Source organism: Bos javanicus, chromosome X, assembly GCF_032452875.1.
Source record: "Bos javanicus breed banteng chromosome X, ARS-OSU_banteng_1.0, whole genome shotgun sequence".
NCBI lineage: Eukaryota > Metazoa > Chordata > Mammalia > Artiodactyla > Bovidae > Bos > Bos javanicus.
Genome location: NC_083897.1, coordinates 81,924,718 through 81,949,171, shown reverse-complemented (window position 1 = coordinate 81,949,171; position 24,454 = coordinate 81,924,718). Strand labels below are relative to the sequence as shown.

The 24,454-nt window shown below is 45.9% G+C and overlaps 1 protein-coding gene across 6 annotated transcripts in view; it reads left to right on the top strand.

The window, feature by feature from the left end:
• The window catches only part of DLG3 (discs large MAGUK scaffold protein 3), a 53,602-nt gene extending 30,084 nt beyond the window's left edge, over positions 1-23,518 (top strand). For 2 of the 6 annotated variants that reach the window (XM_061409812.1, XM_061409813.1), the window contains 10 exons: positions 11,490-11,666; positions 11,890-11,965; positions 12,783-12,882; positions 16,455-16,496; positions 18,025-18,075; positions 18,521-18,622; positions 19,103-19,275; positions 19,667-19,776; positions 20,110-20,201; positions 21,267-23,518. In XM_061409812.1, coding sequence (XP_061265796.1) covers positions 11,490-11,666; positions 11,890-11,965; positions 12,783-12,882; positions 16,455-16,496; positions 18,025-18,075; positions 18,521-18,622; positions 19,103-19,275; positions 19,667-19,776; positions 20,110-20,201; positions 21,267-21,373 — 1,030 coding nt within the window. In that variant the 3' untranslated portion in view covers positions 21,374-23,518. Of the gene's footprint in view, positions 1-11,489; positions 11,667-11,889; positions 11,966-12,782; positions 12,883-14,711; positions 14,758-16,454; positions 16,497-18,024; positions 18,076-18,520; positions 18,623-19,102; positions 19,276-19,666; positions 19,777-20,109; positions 20,202-21,266 lie in introns of all 6 variants that reach the window. The other 4 variants (XM_061409808.1, XM_061409810.1, XM_061409811.1 and 1 more) reach the window with 4 other exon arrangements.
• Positions 23,519-24,454: the final 936 nt, after the last annotated feature.

The following is a 24,454-nucleotide window of genomic DNA, read 5'->3' as shown; positions in this document are numbered from 1 at the left end:
TGGGCTACTCACTGGTGGTCTTTTCAGTCTCCTGTTTTCTGTCATTCAGCCCTTGTTCTGGGTCTGCAGCCTAGACATTGGGGTGCCAATGGGGGGATTCATATGTGCTGTTGCCTCCCTCAAAAGGGTAATACTTATGTGACTTGGTCAGAATTGTTCCATTCCTGTGCTTCCAGCCCCCGCAGATGTGGCACTCCAGTGTGCGTGGGAAGCTGCTCTTTAGGCAAGACGGTTTCTTTGGAGAGCTTTATTTTTAGATTTCCCCTCTCTGCCTGTCCTGCGCTAGAGCTGTCCTTGCCTGGGCAGGGGGAGTGGGGCATCAGCTCCCGACCTACAAGACCTGGAACACCCTTCTCTGGTCCTAGCAAGGGACACATTCTGTCTGACTCTGGGGAGAAGGGTGGAGGCTGCACTCTGTTTCTAGTGAAGCAGTTTATACAGTTTATATCATCTGCTCTTAACCTTATCTAGATAACATCTGTATCCTCAGAGGAAAGTAAATATGGTTTAGAATAGTGAACATTTGTAATCACTAGAATTCATCAAGGGAAACAATATTTTATGGTCAGAGTAGTGAGCTAAGGTATTTCGCTAAGCTAACCCTCTACCAAAGCTTGGAGCCTGGCTCACTCTAGTGCCTGTTTTTGGCCTTTTTTTTTTTTTTTAACTTGACAGTGGCTTCCTTTTGTTCAGCATTTAAACATATTCAAGTTCCTTCCATTTTTGAAAAGAAAAAAAATTTCCCTCGATACCAACAGTCCAGTAAACTATTGTCTTGTCTCTCTTCTGCTGACCAGATTTGCCAAATTATGTGCCAGGAAACACTGGTTTCTCAAGATGTGAAGTATTGTGTGAAAAATCAGTGGTTCAGTAAGTTGGGCAAATGCAGGATTAAACAGAGGGAGATAGGGTTCTTTACTGTTCTTTAATCTCCAGGAGGGACTATACTAAGCAGTGTTTCTCCAAAGATAGAAGCATAGAAGCCTTATTTGGAGAAATCAGTCTTAGCATCCAGGCTGGAAAATGTTGCAGTCGTCTGTACTTGCTGCTGCTACTTCTTCAAATTGTCTCTCAGTAGGAAAGGAAGTGTGCATTTGCTTTTCAGCATGATGGTGTGGTCCCAAGCAACTCCAGAAGACTCTGGAGGGGCAGAAGCCCAACTCTTTTGGGGTGACTGGTTCAATGATTCTCTGCCATTGGTCTGACCTCTTCACCACAGTACTTTTCATGAATTTACCAGTTTTCTTCTTTAAAGGCTCTCTTTCTACCTTGCTGACCATTCTTCAATACCTTTAATTAGCTCTGCCCCACAGATAGCAGTGTCATTTATTTTCACAGCTTCAAATTCTTTCATCATGTAAATGACAACTCTGATCCCTCTACTGAATCTGAACTCCAGACCTGCATATCAACCACTTGCTGGACATGTGCCTGGTGCTGCCCTCCCAGTGCTTCAAACAAGCAGTGTGTTCCAAATGGACCCCTCCCCTCCACATACACACACCTACTCCTCCTCACTGTCCTTATCTTAATTAATTGCATCACCCTATCATGTGGAAAAGGGATTAGATTTGTTCTGTCACCCAAGGCAGATCTCAGTTCTACATAAGGAAGAAAGAGCTAATGATTAAAACTGTCTGAAAATGGAATAGACTGCTTTTGGAGATAGTAAATATGATCCTTTGTCACTGGAGGTGTTATGAAAGAGGCTGGGCAGCCATTTGTCTGGGGTTGCAGAGCATGTTGAAGCTAATGATCTGCTCAGAGGCTTTCAGTAGTTCCCAGTGTCTTCAGGATGAAGGGGAACAAACATTTAGGGAATACGTGCTCTGCATTGGGACCTCTGTTAGTCTCTTTTAATAATGCTACACAGTAGGTATTGTTCTCATTCTGCAGGTAAGAAAACTGAAACTCCAGTTAGATGGCTGAGAAGTTCCAAAACTGGAATTTGAACCTGGTTGTTCTGACCAGAATATGGTTCTCTCAGCAGTTCCCAAACTTACTGATAGGAATCAGCTGGCATGCTAATAAACATACAGATTCCTAGGCTCCTCTCCTATCAGTTTGGATTCACCAGCTTTGGGGAAATTATTTTTAACAAGTAATCATAATACTTAGGAATGATGACTTATTTGTCACAATAGACGTTTATTTCTGTTTCACTTGAAAACTGAGCATAATGCTTACTTTAACTCCTGCTATATGCAAAGCAGTAAAGCACAGGGTTGAGAAATTAAGTGTGGTTGTGGGGGTAGAGTCAAGGAAGCAGGAGAAGTGGTTCCTGCCCTCCAGCAGCCTACCATCCACACAGAAGATAGTGTGCAGCAGGTGGTTAAAGTAAGGAACCCTTTTCATGGGAGTTTCACCTCTAATTCTATTCTCTATTGCTTCCCCTTCTGACATGAGCCTCCTCCCTTCCCTTCCCCCGAGTCTCTATCCTCCTCTCATGTGCATGGGCTTGCAAAACTATTTTGAAGCAAATACCACTCTCTTGCAGCTGCACCAAGGCTGTAGCAGGTGAAGCCCTAGGGAGCTACAACTGCACCGATGACAGGGGAAATGAGATTTGTGGAGCAAGTCAGCAGGAGAAAGGACAGATAACAGTGCTTGGAAAATGAGACTTGGTTTTAAAGTCACTAGTGACTTAATGGAAAGGCCTTTCCCACCCTTCACCATACTAAAAACATCTCTTAAATAGTATAGACAGGGTGAACAGAGGCCCTCTTTGTGCCCAGTCTGGGGCCTCTGCTCTTCTGGTTCATTTGCCTTCCACCCTGGAAAAGTCCATAGAAATATGCTTCTCCAGCCTTTTGCTCAGGGTCAGGGTGACCGGGTCAGGTTTAACTCAAGCTGTTCTGATGTGAAGGTAGTAAAAAGACACAGGGAAGTTCAGTGTTCCAGAGACCTCCAAGTTCTATGTTCATATTTAATTAATTAATTTCATAAATAAGCAAAAGACCTTGTCCTCCAAAGATTACCAAGAGGTTTGATAGTACATTTGTGGAAATAGTTTTTGAAAGTCTGTTCCTGTTAACCTGGCTACATTCTTATGCAGCCACTGGACGGCATCAGGCATTTTGGGAGTCCTGGCCTTCTGGCTGGCCATCTGCCATCCCAGCCTTCTTCCCCCTCTCGGAAGGAAATCATGCCCTATCTGTAGTCCTGATTCAAGAAACAGTGTGAGAGTCATCAAAGAAAGCTGGAAGACGCTCCTTCTTGTTAACAAGCATTTGTTACACTACTCTGTGCTTAGCCCAGGATTATGCTTGAGGGGGTCCAACTTTGTCTTGCTCATTAATGAGTTTCAGTTGTGGATTAAGATGCCAACAAGGTATAATATTGACAGGCTTCACTATCTGACACAATTGGAAGTGATGATAATCTGCATCTTAAAAAGCAACAAGAATTTATATAGTGTTGGGGGCTACCAGAAGATGGGACAGTTTCATGTATCAGTGATTCTGGAATTGCCTGTCGTATACCCCAGACACCAGTCCTAGACACATCATCACCTCAGCTGATCCAACAGGTGCTATGAACCCTGAATATTCACACATCATGAACCTGTGAATGCTTCTCTAACTTCATAATTGCATTCTAAGGCCTGAGACCCTGAAGTGGGCTGAGGAGAACAGTGTCCTTCCCTGTTCTCCATGTTCCCTTCTTCGAGATGTGCCAGGGACTCCTGACTGGCTGCCAGTTGCATTCGCTCCTCTTGTGATGGCCCATCTTGTGTCTACTTAAGTACTCAAGTTTGGGGTTTTGAGTTGCTCTTCAGAAGCTGCTAGAAACTTTGACTCTCACTCTAAGATCAAGGGATGATGAATTACTGCCGCTGCATAGCTCTCTGTGTATCCTTTAGATGGACCAGGCAAGGGAGGGGCTGCTCAACTTTTAAGTAATATGTGCCATTTATCAGGTACTTTCTGTCTCAGGTACCTTGGGCAACTACTACAAAATACCGTAGGCTTGAGTAGCTTGAACAACAACCATATATTTCTCACAGTTCTGGAGCTGAAAAGTCCCAAGTTCTAGGTTCTGGCAAATTCAGGTTCTGGTGAGCCCCCCACTCGCCCCACCTTCTTGCTGTGTCCTCACATGGCCTTTCCTGAGTGTGTTCTGAGGAGAGATCCAGGTCTCTCCTGTCTTCCTCTTCTCATAAAGGCAGTGATGTTAGGATGAGGATCCCTCCCTCATGACCTCATCTAAACCTAGTTACCTCCCAAAGGCCCCAACTCCAGTCACCATCACATTAGGGGTTAGGGCTTCAACATATGAACTTGGAAGTGGGGCACCCAAATATTCAGCCCATAACACTGACCAGAGGAAGAAAGCAGAATCTCCCAACTGGTATGGGAGGGATATATCAATACTATGGAAGAACATGGGGCTTCCCAGGTGGCTCAGATGGTAAAGACTGTGTCTGCAATGTGGGAGACTGGGTTCAGTCCCTGAGTGGGGAAGATGCCCTGGAGAAGGAAATGGCAACCCAGTCCAGTATTCTTGCCTGGAGAATTCCATGGACAGAGAAGCCTGGTGGGCTGCAGTCCATGGGGTCAGAAAGAGTTGGACACGACTGAGTGACTAACACTTTCACTTTCATGGAAGAACCTGTTGTGGGGTGGTAACTGGGAGGGTATTCTGTGCTCCCTACCCCAACTTGGTCTAATCGCCATTCACAAATATCATACATGGCCTTAGTCCTCAAAGGGCTGATGGTTTATATCCCCCAAAGGGATATAATATGAAAGATTAAAAAACTACAAGAATGAAACAGCAATAAACAGAAAATATTAAGAAAGATCACTGCTAAATACATAATACGAATTTGGAAGAAGGAAATTTGGAGTGGGCACAGTCACAGACAAGGGTGGGACTTGGGTTATGCCTGGGAGGAGCTGCCTGCATTGGCAGCAGATTCTGTACCACTGAACTTCCAGGGAAGTTAGTGGGCATCTCTTAGGGGATACTATTTGAAAGATCACCACTTAAAACAACATATATTTCAAGACCTTTGACGATGCTTTCTCCTTAGGAAACACAGTGGCATTTAAAGCTGATGTGCTGAAACTTAGCTTGGGAACTTCAAGGGGACATGCAGAGCCTCCCAGGCCAGGCAGATGGCTGGAGCCAAAGGCAGAGAGGTGGTCACACTACTAGGTGAGCACACGGAAGCAGCTACTTGCCTTTGAGGCTGAAGTGCTGTTGTTTGCTCTGAGAAACCTGCCTGACCAGTTTCCTGTCATTTTCTTTGCATTCCTATTCCCCAACACAGGGGCGACTGGGCCAGATGCTTTTGCTTTTTCTGGATCTTTCAGACCCAAAGTTTAAAATTTAGGACCTAAACTGCAGAGACTTTGGGCCTAGTAATCTGTTTACTTTGAGCTGATTATGTTCCTGCTTTCCCTCTTGGCAGTGAGGTCCCAGCTGAGAGGAAGATTAGGCAAAGTCCCCCGGAGCGCATGCATCATCCCTGTAGGCAGCTCTTGTTGTTGTTGCTGCTTAGTTGATCAGTCGTGCCCGACCCTTTGTGAACCCATGGGGTCAGGAAGATCCCCTGGAGAAGGAAATGGCAACCTACTCCAGTATTCTTGCCTGGAGAATCCCATGGACAGGAGCCTGGCAGGCTACAATCCATGGGGTCACAGGCAGTGGCATTTAAAGCTGATGTGCTGAAACTTAGCTTGGGAACTCCAACCTGCAGACCCTAGGAAATGAGCATCTGCTTTTTGTGCTGGTGTGATGTGGTTCCAGAAGGTGGCTTCATTGCCTGCTTTCTGTTTTTATGTGCCACATTTTCCCTGGAACATGCTCTTTACCTGTTCTTAAGACAAGTCAGGACAGGGAGGCCTGGCGTGCTGCGATTCATGGGGTCGCAAAGAGTCGGACACGACTGAGCAACTGAACTGAACTGAAAGACAAGTCAGTATTTTTTGGCCTGGCCGTGATGTTTGACAAGTGGCTCTCCTTTGCTTCACTGAGGTGCATGGACATATCCAGGGCTGAAGAATAATCTTTTATGTAGACCACTTGCTGTGTTCTTAGGCTGTGGATGATAATATTTTCATAAGCTTTGTTCTCTCCTGATGTAGTGTTTCCTTCTGACCTGACCAGTCCTTAACTTGGAGACCCCATGAAATTCTTTTTATTTAGACCAGAAAAGGTAAGGAGTTGCTGAGGTTTCTAGTCTCCCAGCACAATCTCTTGTCAATAAGCTCACACATGAGATGGGACTAAGGTGACAGAATCATTAATTATGGTCTTTCTTTCGGTGTCCAGAGATGTATAGGTGTTGCATTTTCCTTCCTGCTCATCCTTGGTTTGAGTCAGAGGTTGGAAAGGTTGGTTGCTGTGTCATCTGGGCTCTGCATGTGTAGGATTTTTGGCTCTGGAACAGTGGTTTAGTCTGATTTAAAGGGGGTGGTATGTTATTGCATTTGATTTTCCCGAGTGTTTGCCCTAAGGATAAAAAGGGGCAGGCAGGAGGATATATTCTTGTTGTAGAGAAAGGTGCCCTTTGATCCTCTTACCAAGCCTGACCGGAAGCATTTCTAACAAGGTGCCAATCCCTGTCACTTCCTTATGTTTCTAGGCTGTTGATAAGAGAGACTGTTACTGCTAGATGGCTACAGTTTAGCATGCTTCTTAAAGATCTTAGGTAGGTAGTCGATATTTTTTCAAAGTTTATTAAGGGCTAGGGCTAATTTACATACTTTTTCCTTTACATGAAATGTATGTCATTTGAAAGGTGATTTCACTTTACTACTCAGGCCTGTTCTTTTAGTGAATTGCCTTCCATATGAAAGTTTAGCCCAGTAATGATCTTAAAAAAAAAAAAAGAAAGCAGAGGCAATGAAGTCAGTCACACAAGGCCTCCTAAATGAATGCCAGACTCCATAGCTGGACTCCAGGCTGTCCACAGGCAGGCCCTGGCCTGCTGCTCTCCCTAATGCCCTGCCATGTGGCCAAACGTGGATACTGGTGACCCCAGCACACATCCTGGGCTGCTTGCCTCTGAGTCTCTGCTCATGCTGTTCCGTCTCACCGGAAGGGCCTCTCCCTATCGCCGCTGTCTTTTGAAATCTGAACCCTGTTGAGGCCCAGTTCAAAAGTCAGCACTTCCTCATAGATTCCCCAAGCTCGATATGACCTATGCTCCTCCAAAGACTTCGAGGCCTTGGTTTGTCCTGTCCTGTGCCTCTCGCTATAACACACAGTACAAGGCCAAGACTGAATTTGCTTCTGCATCTCCCGTCGATCAAACACAGTGCTGCCAATTAAAGTCAGTGAGTATGTAAATAATGGAAGAAAGGTATTTTCCAGACAGAGCCAAGTGGACAGTTAGCTTTTTTTTCCTTGTTAAAAAATGTGACCTTGACTTAGACCTCACAGAATTTTTCTGAGATTTAAGAGCCCTGGTCTGAGTTGACCACCAAACAACTCTAGATGAGGCCCTGTGCATCTCTGGGACTGATTTTCATTGTTTGTGAGGAACTTTTCCAGCTCTTAGTCAAACAAAATTTCAGCAGGAAGAGATTTGGAAAACAAAGCAAGATCACGACAATGGAAGGACTGTTGAAGGAATTTTGAATTTTAGCCTGGTAGAGAAGACCTAGGAAAGACTGAGACTCATTAAATGCTTGCACTGAAAAGAAATTTAGAGAATATCAAAGGGGTTTTTTTTTTAGATAGCAAGTGGGATGAAATGACCTTTGAGGCTTTGATGTTCTACAAAGCTCTGTACTCATTTGCAGTTCCAATTGATAGAAAAGGAAATTCTTGTTAATTCACCTTTTACATTCTCAACTGAGAATGATATTGTAGTTCAGAATTTCAAATACAATTATTGTGCTGCTATGTTTTTCACAAAATCATGGTTTAAAAAAGACATTGTCCATTCTGTTGTTCAGTATTGCTCATTCACAAATTTATGAGATAGAATGCAGGTACCACATTTTATTGGGAAGTTAACTTTTTTCCTTGTTTCCCAGGGAACTTAGAGCCAAACATGTTCTTCATCTGAAGTAAATGACTAAGTCAGATGTTTGGTTTATTGATTCCTCCCTGCCCTGTGCCTTTTTTTTTTTTCTTATTTTAAAAGTGCCTAGAAGAGTGGTATCTGGTCATGTTAGATGGTGATAAATATTTTCTTAATGGATATCCTTAAGAATAGGCTGTTGTATCATCATTTAAAATATTAGTTTTGGAAAATAGTCAATGATATTTCCAATATTAATGAAACAATTTCAAGTGATAACTAAGGTTGCAAAATAGTGTATACATAGCATGTTTTTAACTTAGTGAAATATGTGGTTTTTTGATTTGTGTGTTTATTATACAATATTATATAATACCACAACAGTATGAAGAGTTACTTCTAAGATACATTAAATGTGATTTTTCTTTTTTTAGGCTTTCTATTTTTCAGATATTCCAAAATGAGCTTATATTAATTTTTAATGAAATTAATGTATATAGATAATTAAAAATCTCAAATATTACAATAGCATATGCAAAAAAACCCTGCCTATTTACCCCTTTTCTTGCTACACAAAGGTAATTGCTTTCAAATATTTTAACTTGCTTTCAAATATTGTAACAGAAATAGTAAATCTAAATAGCTTTCTATGTGTTAAATAACAGCTACAAAACAATACAGACGTAGAAATGTAGTCAAATGAAAAAATCAGGTATTTATTTCCACCAGGAAAAAAAAAAATAGAAAAAGTTTATAGGAAAGGGGTAGTCATCTATGAACACCACTTACATCATGATGTAAAATTAAATATTGTTTAACCAAAAAAATGTGATGTAACTAAGTTGGGAGAGCAGAGGAAAAAGGATGGGTGAGTGCTGTAGAAAACCAATACATAATGCCTAAAATATAAAAAACAAAACAAACAAGAAGAAGCAGTTGTTTAGAAATATGTTAGAAAAGAAAAAGAAACACCTAAAACATTTGAAAGCAGTTCCTTTTAAAATTGACTTACATTTTTTGAAAGTCGTAAAAGGAACACATGCCTGTGGTTAAAAAACAAGTCAAACAGTTCCATTCCTGACACTGCAGTGGGAACTGCTGGCATTCTTGTTGCCTTGGATCTGTACTTATTTGGTTTTTACTTAGCTTGTGTTATGTGTTTTAATATTGTAAAGTGTCTGAAATTCATCTTAGAAGTAAACCGGCCTTTTAGTTTTATTTAAATCTCAGATGTTTAATCAATAACCAATAATTGGATTCCTCATCCACAAAATGTTTATGTCCACTTTACCATATGTACTTCAGCTTCTTACTGCTGTTGCCAAACATCAATATAGTTCTGTGAGGTGCTAAAATATATATTGGATTGTCCCTTTTATGTTTTAAACTTATAACCGGTAAACTCTCCCCTCTAATCTTCTAGAACCTCATCCTAATCTCTCCTAACTCATTTAAACATCTTTCCCTCTCCAAACTGATTTGTTCTGAATCCAAACTCTGTTCTTTTCCTTACTACATTTGTTTTAGTCTTTGAAGCTCAGAATGACATTTAGTGTTTCTCATTGTCACTTAGGATAAGGTCTTTACCTTGCATCTCTTCAGAGGAACCTCTGACAGAATACCTTCCTTGCTTTAGGACACTCAGTTTCGAATGCAGTGTAAATGCATTCAGATTTGATTCTGTCACACAAAGCCCAGAAAGAACCTCAGGGATGGAGTGCCTCCTTAACCTGCTGACCTTGGCCTCTCTCCTTATTGCTTTGAGTGTGTAAATTGAGGGAGATAAAGGTCTTCTGAGAGCTTCACTGGTGGCTCAGTGGTAAAGGATCTGCCTGCAATTCAGGAGACCTGGGTTCAATCCCTGAGCCATGAAGATTCCCTGGAGAAGGGAATGGCAGCCCACTCCAGTATTCTTGCCTGGAAAATTTCATGGACAGGGGAGCCTGGTGGGCTACAGTCCATGGGGTCGCAAAGAGTCAGACATGACTGAGCGTGCACACACAAAGGTCTTTTGTCAAAGTTCAGGTATTTTCATTTTCAAATAATCTGACAATGATTTCTTAAGGATTGCATCATAAGAAGTTGGCGGGCTACTGTCCATGGGGATGCAAGAGATTTGGACATGACTTAGTGACTAAACAGCAACAACAGTATTTCACACTCCACAGTTTTACAACCTTCTCCATTTCATTTGGGCTGGCCTGCACAGGGGGAAATAGTATGTTTTCCTTTGCAGCTTCCAGCTGAGCCACATACCACCGTACTGCAGGTAGAAGTCTTAAGTCTTGGAACTAGTTCTGGGAACTCTGCTCGGCTGTGTGTGTAAAGGTGTTAACAGAGAATATGAAGACAGCCTAGATTGCAAGTAGAAAAATACAAACTTCTCACTCACCTGTTTGTGGTGACTCCATATGAGGAGAGATCCAGAGGAGGAGAAAAGTAGATACTTTCATGTAGATGGATTTGTTCCCTGAGCAGGAGAGCTCTGCTGTCAAGTACCAGCTTCTCCAGAGCAGGAGTCAGCGGTGTGTCCTGAAGGATTGAGCTTGTAGCTTTGGTTTAAGTTTGCCTTCAAATCTACCCCATTTCCCAGTATCTGATCATATATGAGGTCAGATTAATGTTTCTAAGGCTCTTTTGATGTGTCACTTCCTTACTCCCAGATCTTCAGAGGTCACTGGATCAGGTCTGTTCAAGGCCTTCCAAAATTTGCCCCAGATCTTTATTTCTAAGCTCGTTTTCCATAACACTCACTTACAACCTAGCTGGTCTCTTACCTTTTTTTTTCAAGAGATGGTATAGCTCTCTTCCCACCTTCTCCTACCTTCCCATTTAATCTTTATTCCACGTGTCTTGTCAGAGGACTTGGGTTCTATCCCAGATTAGTTTGGTGTGTGACCTCAGTCAAATTATTCTTCCTCTCGAGCTTCCATTTTCCTATACATGAGAGAGAGAGAGAGAAAGAAACTGAATTGGGAGACTTATTTATACAGACCCTGTCAAGTTTATCATTGTGTGGGTCAACATCAGCCTTAGCTTTGTTGCTACAGAACCCAGGGCATTTTCACTTTTGTATTTCTTCATCATTTACCATTCATCGCTTGGGATTGTAGTTAACATTTATGTCCTATTTTCAAGTAGTTTTTGAAGATTTGTTATAAACTGAGACAGCCCATTGGCAGAGCTAAATTGTTTCTGGAGGATGTGTCTGAGGGAGAAGACTAGCAAGGGTGTTCTGCTTTGGACTTTCACTTTGTGTCCAGAAGCTGGGAGGAGATGGGAGTCATGAAAGATTTTTGTTTTTTCCCTTATGTAACTTGCTGGGAGAATAGAATATTTACATTGTCAAGACTGAAAGAAGGATGCAGTCTCCCACAGGATTCCTTCCGGTCTGCTATAAGGCTGCTGGGTCTGTGCTGACTCTGGGTTGGCCTTCCTCCACCATCCTCCACCACCCTTCCATCCATCTAGGGTTGAGGCAACAACTTCATCTTTCACTCTTCGTTTCCAGGGCCTTGTTTGATTATGACCGGACTCGGGACAGCTGCCTGCCAAGCCAAGGCCTCAGCTTCTCCTATGGTGACATTCTACACGTCATTAATGCATCTGATGATGAGTGGTGGCAGGCGAGACTGGTGACCCCACATGGAGAAAGTGAGCAAATCGGTGTGATCCCCAGTAAGAAGAGGTGAGTTGTTATGATCATGAGAGACGCTTTCTTTACCCTCTTCCTGGTATTGATTTCTTTTTTACCTATTATACTATAAGTGCTTGAAAGCAGTGGATGTGCATTATTACTCCTTTTTGGTGTTGAATTGGTGCTCAGGACATGATTATGATTCAGTGAACCAAAGATGGCTGCTGAGACCATGCACTGGCAGTAATAGGACTTCTTTCTCACTCCCACACAGGGTGGAAAAGAAAGAAAGGGCTCGATTGAAAACCGTGAAGTTTCATGCCAGGACGGGGATGATTGAATCTAACAGGGTAAGTGGGGATCCCCAAGGAAGTCAGCCATATGTAAAGAGGCATAAGAAACTTGAAATCTGTTTGGTGGATAAGAGAACTGGGGAGCACAAAAGAATATCTCTTTTTCAGGGTGCTGCCTGTGTCCTATCAGAACACTGACTGCTTTTCAGAAAGCAGAGAAAGGGGGCACCCAAACTCTACAGCCAGGGTTACTCCTCTCAGCTGGGTAACTGGTTCCTAAAGATGTATTGGAGTTGCACTGTCTGGAAGGCTGTCTTTCTTGGGGCATATGAAACCATTTGTGGGTATCTCCCTGTCTGTAGACCCTTTTGGAGCTGTGGGGACCCTGAATAGAGCCTGGCTTCATCATCCAGCCAGGAAGGCCAGCCTCAGAGCTCCGACCGCCCTCCAGACCAAACAAAGCATGAGGGCTCTATCCATTCACCCCTTTTCTTCTGTGAGCTTCGCAGGCCAAAGAACTTCCGGAGCAGTAGAGGGAAGAGAGACATGGAGTAGATGGCTCTTTGTTTATCAGTGGCACCTTAGGGAATGAGTCCAGGAGGCTACAGTGACCTTTGTCATTTAGGATGTACCAGTGAGTGCTGTGAGTCTGGATTAGGTAGAAACCTCTAACATCCCTACAACATTTTTCTGTAAACATAATTTTTCCTCTTACATCAACTTTCATTTAATCTCATAGATTCCATTTGTGAGAGGTGGTCTTTTATTTAGCTCACCATTGTCTCCATTTTAGTTTTTCTTGCATGCTTTAAAATCCATTGTTCTGTTTTTTTTTTCTTCTGTCCTTCCCCTCCATCTTCATGTTCTTTCACAGTCGATCAAAACGAAACGTAAAAAGAGTTTCCGCCTCTCTCGAAAGTTTCCATTTTACAAGAGCAAAGAAAACATGGCCCAGGAGAGCAGCGGACAGGAACGTAAGTAGCAGCAGGGAACAGAGAGCAGACCACCCACAGCCCCACCCTCTCTGCCTCAGTTGCACTGAAGACTGGGAAAGTGTGTTTTGTGTGTGTGTGTGCATATGCACACACGCATGTCCATCCGTCCATTGTGTGCATGCATGTTTTTATGTGTGTGTTCCTGCGTATTTGCAGAGTCAGGGTAGAAGTTGGTCTGTACAGGGTGACGTTGGGTCTTTTTTGTCCAACTCTTCCTTCTGAAAGGATGTTGGAGGCTCTGAGGTAGAAGTGATTGCAGGGGGGCCCAGTGGGAAGTCCCGGCACTACTAGTGTTGGGAGTGCCAGGCTGAGCTCTGCTCTGGTGCTGATGAGCAGTTACCAGCTACTGTGTCAAGTTTAGAAAATGGTTTTTCAAGAGAATTAAGTCTAGGGACTCAGTGTTGCTCTCCCGGCTTCTTTTGCTTGTGTTTTCTTTCCCTTATCTTTGCTCATCTGTGTCAAGAGAAGAGCCTTTTCTTATCTGGACACTCAGAGTTGGGCCGAGTTCTTGAATCACACGCATGTGCCTACGCACACAGAATGTTCACATGGCTCTAACAGACTCAACTGTCTTCCCAGAGTGATTACAGAGCCACCTTTCAAAATAAAATCCTTCTTGCTAAAAGGAATTGACACCAAACAGGAATTACTTAGCATTGTCCAAATAAAGGTTTATTGAAGAAACACAAAACTGGTTTGGTAGAAAAGGCCATAAAGCTGGGCTAAGTTAACTTGCAATGCTGAGAAATATTCTTTTTCTGCCATATGCCTCAGAAATTAACTGCTTTCACCCTAACCTTAAACACCAGGTCAGGCTGGTGAAATGTTTCTCACGTGGCTCATGGTGAATTGTAAACCTCTGTCCTGGGCTATTGGGATGGCAGGAAACTAGTTCTGGAAGGGAATGTCCTTTTTCTAGGCCAGCGTGTCTCGTGGTCATGGGATACGTGGGTCTGGGGTGGTAGCTGGTAGATTACAGGGGTGCCCTTGTCCTGATAGAGGTTAGGGCTCACAGTCCTGGGGAGCTCAATAAGAAGGCCATCTGAGATAGAGGCCTGAGGTGAGGGCGCCACAGTTGTGTGTGTGTGCAGATTCCAAAAGTTACCCGCTGAGCCCAACCTATGAGGGTTCACTGTTGCGTGGCCTAGCTGAATGGGGGAGGGAACTGGCTGTCGGGTAAGAGTTGAAACTGCCTAGTGCTTATTCTTCAGAAGCTGAGCTCATCTCCTGTGGTCTGCACAACTCATGTCAGCTTGGAAGGCCACACCTCAGACTGCATGAAGCTTTCCCTGAAGGGTTTGGACAGAGCAAGTCAGTATTGGGAAGCTCCTTGGGATGATGATTATGGTACCTGCCTCTCTACCACACATAGATGTTTGATTTTTCATTCACCTTCAGAGGGAAATGATGATTTCAGGGGCAAAGCAGAAATGGCTCTGTAACTACAAATTTAGTCAAAGCAGGTACTCCAAGCCTTGGTAAGTCACCTGTCTGTCTTGTCAGCCCGTGTAGGCTCTAGACCACCTCAAAGAGGTCATTCACTCCGAGGCCTTCTGGCAGCAAATTGGGCAGCATGAAGTCCAGGCATTTTATCTGACCCGGGACGTTCTTCCTGTAGCAAAGTTCTTAACCTCACTGTAGCTATAGGTCTTCGTGGTATTTCATACTCTGTCACTGATGCTCACCTGTCTCTGTATTCTTCCTTCCCCTTGTCTTTTTTCTCTATTTTCTTTCTTCTCCCCAATTCTTTCCTGCCCTCCCTCCCTTCTTCCCTCCCTCCCTCTTTGTTCTGCTGTCTGTGAAATTAGGACTTCCCTGGGTTAAGTGACGATTATTATGGAGCAAAGAACCTGAGTAAGTCAAACTTACATACTGTTAACTGTATTTCTGGCATGAGTGGAGATGCTGGGGTTGGGGTTATACGGGACGTGGGGTTGGGTGGAGGGGACGGCAGTGAGTTTGTGAGGATGGATGCCACCACAGGAGGAAGTAGAAGTGGCTCTGAGTGTCACACTTTTGCTCTGGATCCCTGCAACCATAATAAAAGCCTGTCATTCATCTCTGTTTTTTCCTTTTGTACCTTGAAATGGTGTGGAGCTGTCTTGGCATTCCACCTTACAAGTGAGGGGGGCAGCAGGTGCTTCTCCAGGGGTGACCACTCAGCTCATCTCTAGCCTGTTGTTGAGGTGAGGGGTACCTCAACAGTGCCCGCTGTAATCTTCTCCCAGTGACACAACACTAAAGGATTGGGCTTAAGATTTAGCTGTTTTAGTCTGTCTAAACAGGGGGTGATAGTGCTGTGAAGCCCTTTACCCAGCAAACATCTGGAATGTCCCAGCAGGTTCAGGGCCCTCAGCAGATGGTGCAGGCTGGCTCTCCAGAGCGTCTCTAAGGGGCTGGGTGGGTGGGGATCTCAAGAGCGTTTTATGGACTATGTATATTTAGTGCTTTAGCTTAGAAAACTCTGACCATCCTCTCACCTCTGGAAAATAATCTTAGAGTTGAAAAAAGAAGGGACCTAGATGACAGGGCCTCATCCTCCCTGCTGTGCACACAGGTGCATGTGTGCACACATGCAGCCATGCCCGGCGGGTTCTCTCAGCAGATACTCTCCTTCCATGAATAATAAAGGCATGAGAGTAAAGGTGCTTCCTCCGTGGGTTACTCAGGAGCTAGCATGGGTGACTCAGCCAGTCTTTCCTGGGGGCCACAGCATATCAGTCTGGAACAGTGTCATCTTGGCTGAAACGAGCAATGCCTCACTCCATGGTTTGTTTTGTTCATGTTTCATCTCCATTTGCCTGTCATCTTGGGAGTAGTGCATTTTGTTTGGGCCAAACTGTGCTTTGTGCCTCCTGTGAGTACAGTTGCTCTGCCCACTCAGATATGGGTGGGTCCCAACAGTCTGAGACAAGAGGATCATCTTATCTTCCATGTATTCTTCATTTGTTGTCTCTGTTTTCTCGTCTTTTCATGGATGGAGGAGCATCCCCTTTCACCACTGGGGCCAAGCCCTCCTTCCAGGTAGCGATGTCAGGAGGGCTGTTGGTTCCACCAAATGGCCAACATGTCATTCCCTGGTGACTGTTCATCCAGCCCAGTGCTTAGCCCCCTAGTCCTGAAACACCACACAATTCTGTTCTTCAGGGGTTCTATCTGGGGAGGAAATTCAAGAGCAGCCTGCTCACTGGGCTCCTCTTTGCCACTGTCACTGCCTTTCCTTTCCTATTGACAGCATTGGGAGATGCATTCTGAGATAGGATTTGGAAACCATCCAAGTCAGTTCTCTTGATTCAGATGGAGAATGGAAGCTGGTAGTCTATAATGGAGGGCCTTGGAAGACTGAAAGCACCCTGGGGACAAGTGTGAGGTGGCCAGGGTCTCAGGATTGGAGCTGCACCTCTCAGCTGGTAGCCTGATGTGGCAGGCCTCCCGTGGCCTGACTTGGTTGGCAGCTCAGCATTCGGCTCTTGGAGCATTTGAGTTTTGTGCTGCGTGTGACCTCTCAGTGGTGTGTTCTGAATCAGAGTCTCTTTCTTGTTGGCTTGCAGAGGGAGTGACATCCAACACCAGTGACAGCGAAAGCAGTTCCAGTAAGTGTGTGTCATTCTTCCCCATGGCATGTAGCTCTACCACGTGTCCCAGCCATCCTCATTCCAGCATTGCATGGCTGCCATATCTGTTCAGAGGCTAGTGCTTCTTTTAGCCATGTACACTTGGAGATCCTGGAAATGCTGTGGCCATTTTGTCCCTGTGGGATGGGGTTTAGGCTGTGGATTAAAGGAGAGAATATATGCCCTGCACTTCTGGCCAGGACTTGACTTAGGAGCATCCCTACTGTAGGCACTTGGGGCTGTAGGTGCTGCCAGTTCACATATTTGCTCAGAGACCAAAAGGAGAATGGCTCCTAGGGGATATTGTCCTGAATTGCCTTTCCAGGTCACTAGTACCTCCTGGGTGAAGGCTTGGTATCTTTGCCTTTTTGCTGGGCTAAATGACCAGGTGACAGCTCAGGTTTCCTACAGAAATCCTGTGACCAGGCCAGAGAAGCCACAGTTCAAACCCCATGAAGTTTGGGACTACTGGCCTTTTAGGAGTTGTAGCTAGAGGCCCTGAGAATGCATCCCAGGGCTTGATGCAAATATCGCTGCCTTCCCTAGCACTGCTACCAGTCACTTTGGGACCTCCTAGTACATAGTACCCAGAGAAGGCAATGGCAGCCCACTCCAGTGCTCTTGCCTGGAAGATCCCATGGACGGAGGAGCCTGGTAGGCTGCAGTCCCTGGGGTTGCTAAGAGTCGGACACAACTGAACAGCTTCACTTTCACTTTTCACTTTCATGCATTGGAGAAGGAAATGGCAACCCACTCCAATGTTCTGGCCTGGAGAATCCCAGGGACAGGTGAGCCTGGTGGGCTGCTGTCTATGGGGTCGCACAGAGTCGGACACGACTGAAGTGACTTAGCAGCAGCAGCCAGTACCAAGTTGCTTGGTGACTCTTAGGAAGTCCTCATCATTGCTAGGATAGATGGAGCTCTCCTGTGTGGGACGAGCAGGGCTCAGTACTGCTCTTAAAGGGCACTGGGGACCTTAGCCCAGCCTTGTGCCACTTTTCTGGGTGCTTCTTCCAGTGCAGGGAAATAGGCAGACCCTAAAAAGGGTAAAGTTCAGCTGCAGCTTTGGGGACCTACACGAGTGCCCTGACTTCCTTGCCTACAGATGAGGGACCCAGGCAGTGTGTCTCCGTCACTTGAAGCTTTTCCTGTGATTCTTTGTGGAGCAAGAGGGCAACTGAGCAGAGCTGACTGTTATCTATAAGAAGAGTCCTGGGACATTGGGGTGGTTTTTGGTGGAGGCTTAATGGCTTCTGGGTCATGTTCCTTTGCTCAGCTATATTTTGCTGAACAAGAGGACTCCTGACTCCTGTCTCAGGGGTGGTGAATGGTTTCCTGTGCTTTCATTCCAGCAGGCAGTAGACAAGCCCACGGCACAATTGTTAGCAAGAACCAGTTGACAAGGCTGTTTTCTGGTAGAGGTTGGGGTGCAGTGAATGTTGTAGGGAGATGAGGATACAAGGAGGCAGATTATAAAGTGCTAACATGTCTTCAATTTTTGTTGCAGAAGGACAGGAGGATGCTATTCTGTCATATGAGCCAGTGACACGGCAAGAAAGTAAGCCCCCTTCTGAGAGTCTTGCCTTTGAGCTAATCTGGTAGTAATGGGACCCAAACTGGTTGGCCACGGAGACAGAGGAGAGATTGACGAGAGATGGCGAAGGTCAATTTCAGTGGGTGTGTGGCCACTGCTAAAAGAGAGGCTCTGGTCCCTCTCTTCAATGGCTGCTCTGAAAAACCTTGCTTAGCTGTTGGTGCCCATGCACAGATTTCTCCTGAATCTGTCGGAAAGGGAGACGCTTCTGATTTCATACTTCCCTTGGACTTAGATATTCTCAAATTAAAGCCTCTTTGATGTCTTTGTAGTTAAAAGGCAAAATGGTTGAAGATGTGCTGCTCTGTCTGAGCAGTGGCTCCAGCACCTCATTGCTCTAGGCAGACGAGGAGGGAGGTCAGGCCGTCTGGTGAGGGCCTCACTGACTGTCTCCATGCTCGCTCCCCAGTTCACTATGCAAGGCCTGTCATCATCCTGGGCCCCATGAAGGACAGAGTCAACGATGACCTAATTTCGGAATTTCCACATAAATTTGGATCCTGTGTACCACGTGAGAGCCCAGGGTGTCTTTGGGAGGGAGGCGTTGGTGTCCTGGGAATTATTGTTGCTCTCATGTTTTATGGAGAGGGCCTGCGGCTGGGTTCTAGGTATCTCTGGGAATAGGGTACTTCCAACCCCCCAGAAGAGATTAGGCAGCCATATATTCCCCCAAAGCTGTCCCAGCCCACTGGGACAGCTTGTTAGGCTTGCTGGCTCCTGTACCACATTTGTCACCATCTCTCTGCCAGATCTTGGCCCAGGAAACCCCATCTTTCTGGTCCAGTTGAAGCTAAAGCAGATAGCTCCTTGTGTGTGTGAGACCTGGTGATTAGAAGAGATATAGGCAAGAGAAACTTCTTCCCAGCCTCTTTGCCCCATTCATCTGGAGTGACTCTGGGGCCCTGCAGGGGGGCAAACAAGTCAGCCCTTGGTGGCGTGAGGGCTTGGCACATTGTCCTTGTGCCACAGAGTATTTCCTCTCTTCCTGCAGATACTACCCGGCCTCGGCGTGATAATGAGGTGGATGGGCAAGACTACCACTTTGTGGTCTCCCGAGAACAGATGGAGAAGGATATTCAGGACAACAAGTTCATTGAGGCAGGCCAGTTCAACGACAATCTCTATGGGACCAGCATCCAGTCAGTGAGGGCAGTTGCGGAGAGGGTAAGGAGAGAAGTGGTCGCTCTACAAAATTATCCCTGAAGGGAGGCACAGAAATGCTCCTGCCAGAATGCCGCATGGATCCTCATCCTTCCAGCACATGGCCTAGCCAGTGGCAGTGCTGACCAAAACCACGCCTGTTCTGCATGTTCCCAGCCCCTGGTTGGAGATGTCTCTCTCCTCTGTGCAACTCACCCCAGAGCATCACCCTGCCTGCATCTACAGATGTGGCCTTTTCTGGATAGTAGGAGCCAAATGTGGAGCCTGGGTACCTCAGAGGTAGAATCTTCCAGGCCTCTCTAGGTGGCCCCACATTTCTCACAGGTGGATGTTGGGGTCAGCACCATGGGTAGATGGAGACTAGGTGGACTGATGGCAGTCCTTTCTTTTTCAGGGCAAGCACTGCATATTAGATGTTTCTGGCAATGCTATCAAGAGGCTGCAGCAGTCGCAACTTTACCCCATTGCCATCTTCATCAAGCCCAAGTCCATTGAAGCGCTTATGTAAGTATTTGCTGAGATTCTCAGCTAGGAGAGGGCTCTGGAAAGGCAATGAAAAATCAAGTGGTTTGTTGGGCAGGGGTAAGACCCAGTGGGTACTCAGTGGAAAGTCTGTGTCCCTCTCTGTTCACTGGAGGCTCCTTTGGATTTGTGTCCTCATGCTTGTGCCCCTAGTTAAGCTTTAAGACCTAGAAGTTTGGGGAAGATGTTGAGCCTTAGGCCACTACTGTTCTCAGAGGGCAGCTAAGCAGCTTTCCAGGGGGCCTGGAGCAACCCTTTATGTTAATCAAAACATAGAATCTAGTTTGGTACTATGTTCTTCTGTATCTTTGGAAGGGAAATGAACCGAAGGCAGACATATGAACAAGCAAATAAGATCTATGACAAAGCCATGAAACTGGAGCAGGAGTTTGGAGAATACTTCACAGGTAAGTCTCCCCATTGTGCAGCTTGGGTGTGGGAGCAGGCAGACACCTATTCTATGAGGTTTTTCCAAGAGGCCTAGATGCCTGGCACAGTTTCTGGCTGCTTTTGAGCTCGAGCATTTCCAAAGTACTCGAGTGCCCTCCAGCCAGAGTAGTTTAGCCAGTTTATAGTTTCAACCATCATCAGCAAACGCTTTGATTGTTTTGTGCATTCTGTCTTCGTGTCTTCCTAGACTGTAGCTCCCTGTTTTAGTTTGTTTTCCTGCCCCCCCAGGCTCCCCCATCCAGCATTGGCTGATTGCATGTTTTACGTGCTGAGTGAACATTTGTTGATGATGATGGTTGCCTGGTGTGGTGTTCAGGTGTTCTCTATCAGTGTGTGCACACATGTGTGTGCATGTTTATATGGTCACCTACTTTAGAAGGGCAGTTCCTAAAAGGTTGGGAAGGTTTCTGTGTAATATGTTGCTTACCTTTTGAAGTATGGTGACCTATGTATGCAGGTTGGTGCTGAGTAAACTCTAGCTGGTGATGCTACAAGGTTAGCTGGCCACAGGATTCATAACTGTTCTCGCATACCTTGGGTCCTGGAGCTCCGTTTTCTGTCAGCCACTGTGTCCTTGTTTGCTGCACTGACCTCTGACATAATGCAGATGTGATGGCCCCAGGAGCACTGCATCTTGCCAGAAATTGTGACTTGCAGCTCCTGCTCTGGATAACCAGGATTTTCCAAATCTTCCAATGAGGCTGCATCAGAATTGCCAGCTGCTGGCCTTATGGCAGCCAAGAGCAGTACAAAATGCAAGGTCTGGCATCTAATGGGTGCTCAGTAAACATTTTTTTGAGCAACACATTTTCCTACTCATTGCCGCCCAGTGTCACTGTCTCAGCAAGTTGACTTCAGGCCCTGGGCCTTGAGTGCCCGCTAGCTTCCCCACTGCCCCAGGCTCTTGGACTGCCACCTAGTGAACAAGCTGGGCTGAACTGTGGGCTGGTTGGGATGAACCAGACTGTCAGGGTTTGAGGGGTTGCTGTGGACCATAATGATAATTCTGTTTTCTTTTTCAGCCATTGTACAGGGTGACTCACTGGAAGAGATTTATAACAAAATCAAACAAATCATTGAGGACCAGTCTGGGCACTACATTTGGGTCCCATCCCCTGAAAAACTCTGAAGAATCCCCTCCAACCATTCTCTTGTGAGCAGAAGAAATCAAGTCCCTCTTCCCTCCTCCCTCTTCATTCCTGTCCCCACGGGGAGAACAAATGACTACTGTTCTTGTCCCCTTTTTTAGATATGTCCAAAAATTAAGTTTTCTAGTCCTGTTCTGTTTTTTTAAATTTTTGTTTTGTTTCAGTTTAATTTTGGGATGATGCCATCTCACTCATCATGTGACTGTGCCCATGCCTGCATGAACCTTTCCCAAGCACTAGCACAGGTGCAAATCCATCAGAGTCATTGTTTTCATAAAAACCAAGCAGAAGAGAAGAGAGGAGGACTGATGGAAAGACAGACTGGACGGCTGCGCGGCTTGTGAAGTGAGCCCTTCACACCACATGAGGAGAGGCTCCCAGGCTTTGCTACGATCTGTATGTGGCCTTGCGGCTCAGGACGGCGCGGTGTCATGGCGACAGAAAGTATCTTATTTATATATAGATATATATATGTAATTTATATAAAATATATAGAAATTATTATATATATATATTATACTCTCTCATATAATATATATATATATTCACACGCATTTGGACTAGAAAATCTATGGAGACTTCATCAATGGTACTGTGTTATTAGAGAAATGCTTTAATTTTCATATTCTAATCAGATGGCATCTTATATCCCAACTGGTTGGGGAGGAAGTGAAAGTGGTAGTAAGTGCTGGACTGAGGGCACCCACGTTGGTCATTCCCTTGAGAGCTAGGCTTTTCTCTAGGAGGGATCAGCCAGAGGACAGTGAGAAAGGGCTTTTGCCCAGGGGTCAGATGCTTGGAGCCGTGACCCAAGAGCTGATGCTGCCCTTGGGGCAAGTCAGGCCCGCATGTGGGGAGCCAGAGAATGGCTAACGGTGCTCCTGCCATATTAAATTGCTGATTGTTTTATGCCACCTGATGTGTCTGCATGAGAGGTTTCCTTTTTGTTCATTTTTAAGCTGCTGTTAAACCAAAACCATGTTGTGCTACTGTGTCAGCCTTTTCATTCTTCCAAATTTTACTTTTACTATTTAAGTGAATGCGTAGAATCCAATTTGACTGTGTTCTAAAGGCTCATAATGTTCTGGAAGAGCCGGACCTCGTGATAGACTACGTGACCCAGGTTGGGCCGTCCCATCAGCAGAAGGGGGAGCAGGTGAGAACTGACAGGAGCCGGGGCTCCTATTGTGTCCCTTCACTCACCTGCCAGGGACGTGCTGGGCTCAGCTGAGGCCCTGTCATGGGGCCCACTGGCAGGGATGGGGAGTCACTTGCTGTCCAGCCCTGTGCTGGGACAGTGGGAGAGCCCTGAGCTTGGCCAGCCGCGTGATGAAAAGTTTGATTTGGGTTTTTTCCACAGCTGCTTCATATGCCCTACCTACCCCACCCCCTCAGTAAAAGCTGGTAGCTTATTGTTTCTTCAAGAAGAAAGTAGACTTTTAATGCTGTCAGTTTGAGCTATAGAGCTAAGATTCACTTACTGTTGAGATGTGAAGCTTTGTTGCTTTTTCCCAGAGTCATACGGTGGTGATTGTGGTCAAGGGGCTTTTTTTTTCTGACCACAGATGCAGGCAGCAGGTATGGCTCAGGCCCCATGCCACCCTCCTGTGCTCCTTTGAAGCCACCATACCTCCCTCAGCTCCACACTGGAGGCGCAACACAGGGGAGGAGAGAGTGGATACGCTCAGCCCTAGGGTTGAGCCTGTTGTTTCCTAGCCCACTGTGTCACAACCACTGCAAACGACACATGTTGAAGATGCTTTGAGTGCTACCATCCAAACTTAGGCAATCTATTAACAGTTCTCCTACCAGCATGACTAGGCTAAGTGTAAAGTCTGGGGCCCAGAGTGTAGGTAAAGAAAGGGTGGCAGCTTTCCCTGGGCAGTGCACTGGATTGAAGGCAGGAGGGGTGAAGTGGTGGCCGATGATGACTCTGGTGAGGAGGGGGTAAGCTGGGAATGTTGTTGATTTCTCTGATGTGAAGTGATGTAGTCTGAATGATGCTCAACCCTCTACCCCTCCCAGGGAAGAAAAGCAGAGATTCAAAGCAAGCATGACACTAGTTGGTTGACCAGTGTTCCTTCCAAGGAGACATATATTTTTTAATAAATGATAGTTGCGATGAACTGTGGCTCAGAGACCTTCTTAAAGTAGTTGAGAGGGGATGGTGGGGCAGAGCAGTGGGAAAAATGCCCCAAAACTTTGGGGGCCAAAAGGCTCTCTCCCTAGTGACCATCAGCTGCCCAAGTCAGGTTTTCCTCTGGATGGCTCTCGACTCCTGTGGTTTTAACAGGCCCTTTGTGAAGGCTGTATGCTCAGTCTTCTGCCCCCGCCCCCGAACACTGTCTCCAGTACTGCTGGCCAGGTGTGTGTGGAGGGCATCCGCGTCCTTTGGGGCAAAATGCCAAAGGTACACAAGACAGGAGGTGTCTACTGCAGCACAGATATTTGTTAGAGAAAGCAGGAGCCAAGGGAGCAGCAGAAATCTGAGTAATAAATATGGTAAGCAAACCCAGCTACCAGAAAGTGTTACTGTGCAGGGGAACCAAGGGTGAGATGGGACCAGGTTGCAGAGCAGGGTGTCAGTCATTCTGGCAGCCCTCTGCTGAGAGGAGGAGCACTTGGAGCAGGTGTCTGTGACTTGGCTGATGTCCCTGCAGCTCGCGTGCAGAAGCCTGAGGTCGTCCTGCTATGATTCAAGTCTAGAGCGATGACTGAGTGTGTGGGGGCTGAACTGCAGTGGGGATGACTCCGTAGCTGTTTGGGGCACGTGGCAGTTTGCAGGGTGCTTCTTTTCACACATTCTCTCATTCACCAGAAGGCAGCCTGACAAAAAGAAGTCCCCAACGCACTCTGTGGGGTTTTAAGGAAATCTGGCTCCTAAGTGCAAAGGGTACAGAGAGCTGGCCTCTGATCCTGCTGTGCTGAGACTCTGGCTCCACAGCTGCTGTCCCTCCTGGAGGCGGTGCGGCAGGAGAGAATGCAGCCCCGGCAGGAAGATGCTGAGCAAGTTGAAAAGAGCAGAGGTGGACACCCTGACCCTGATCTCTACCACCACCATC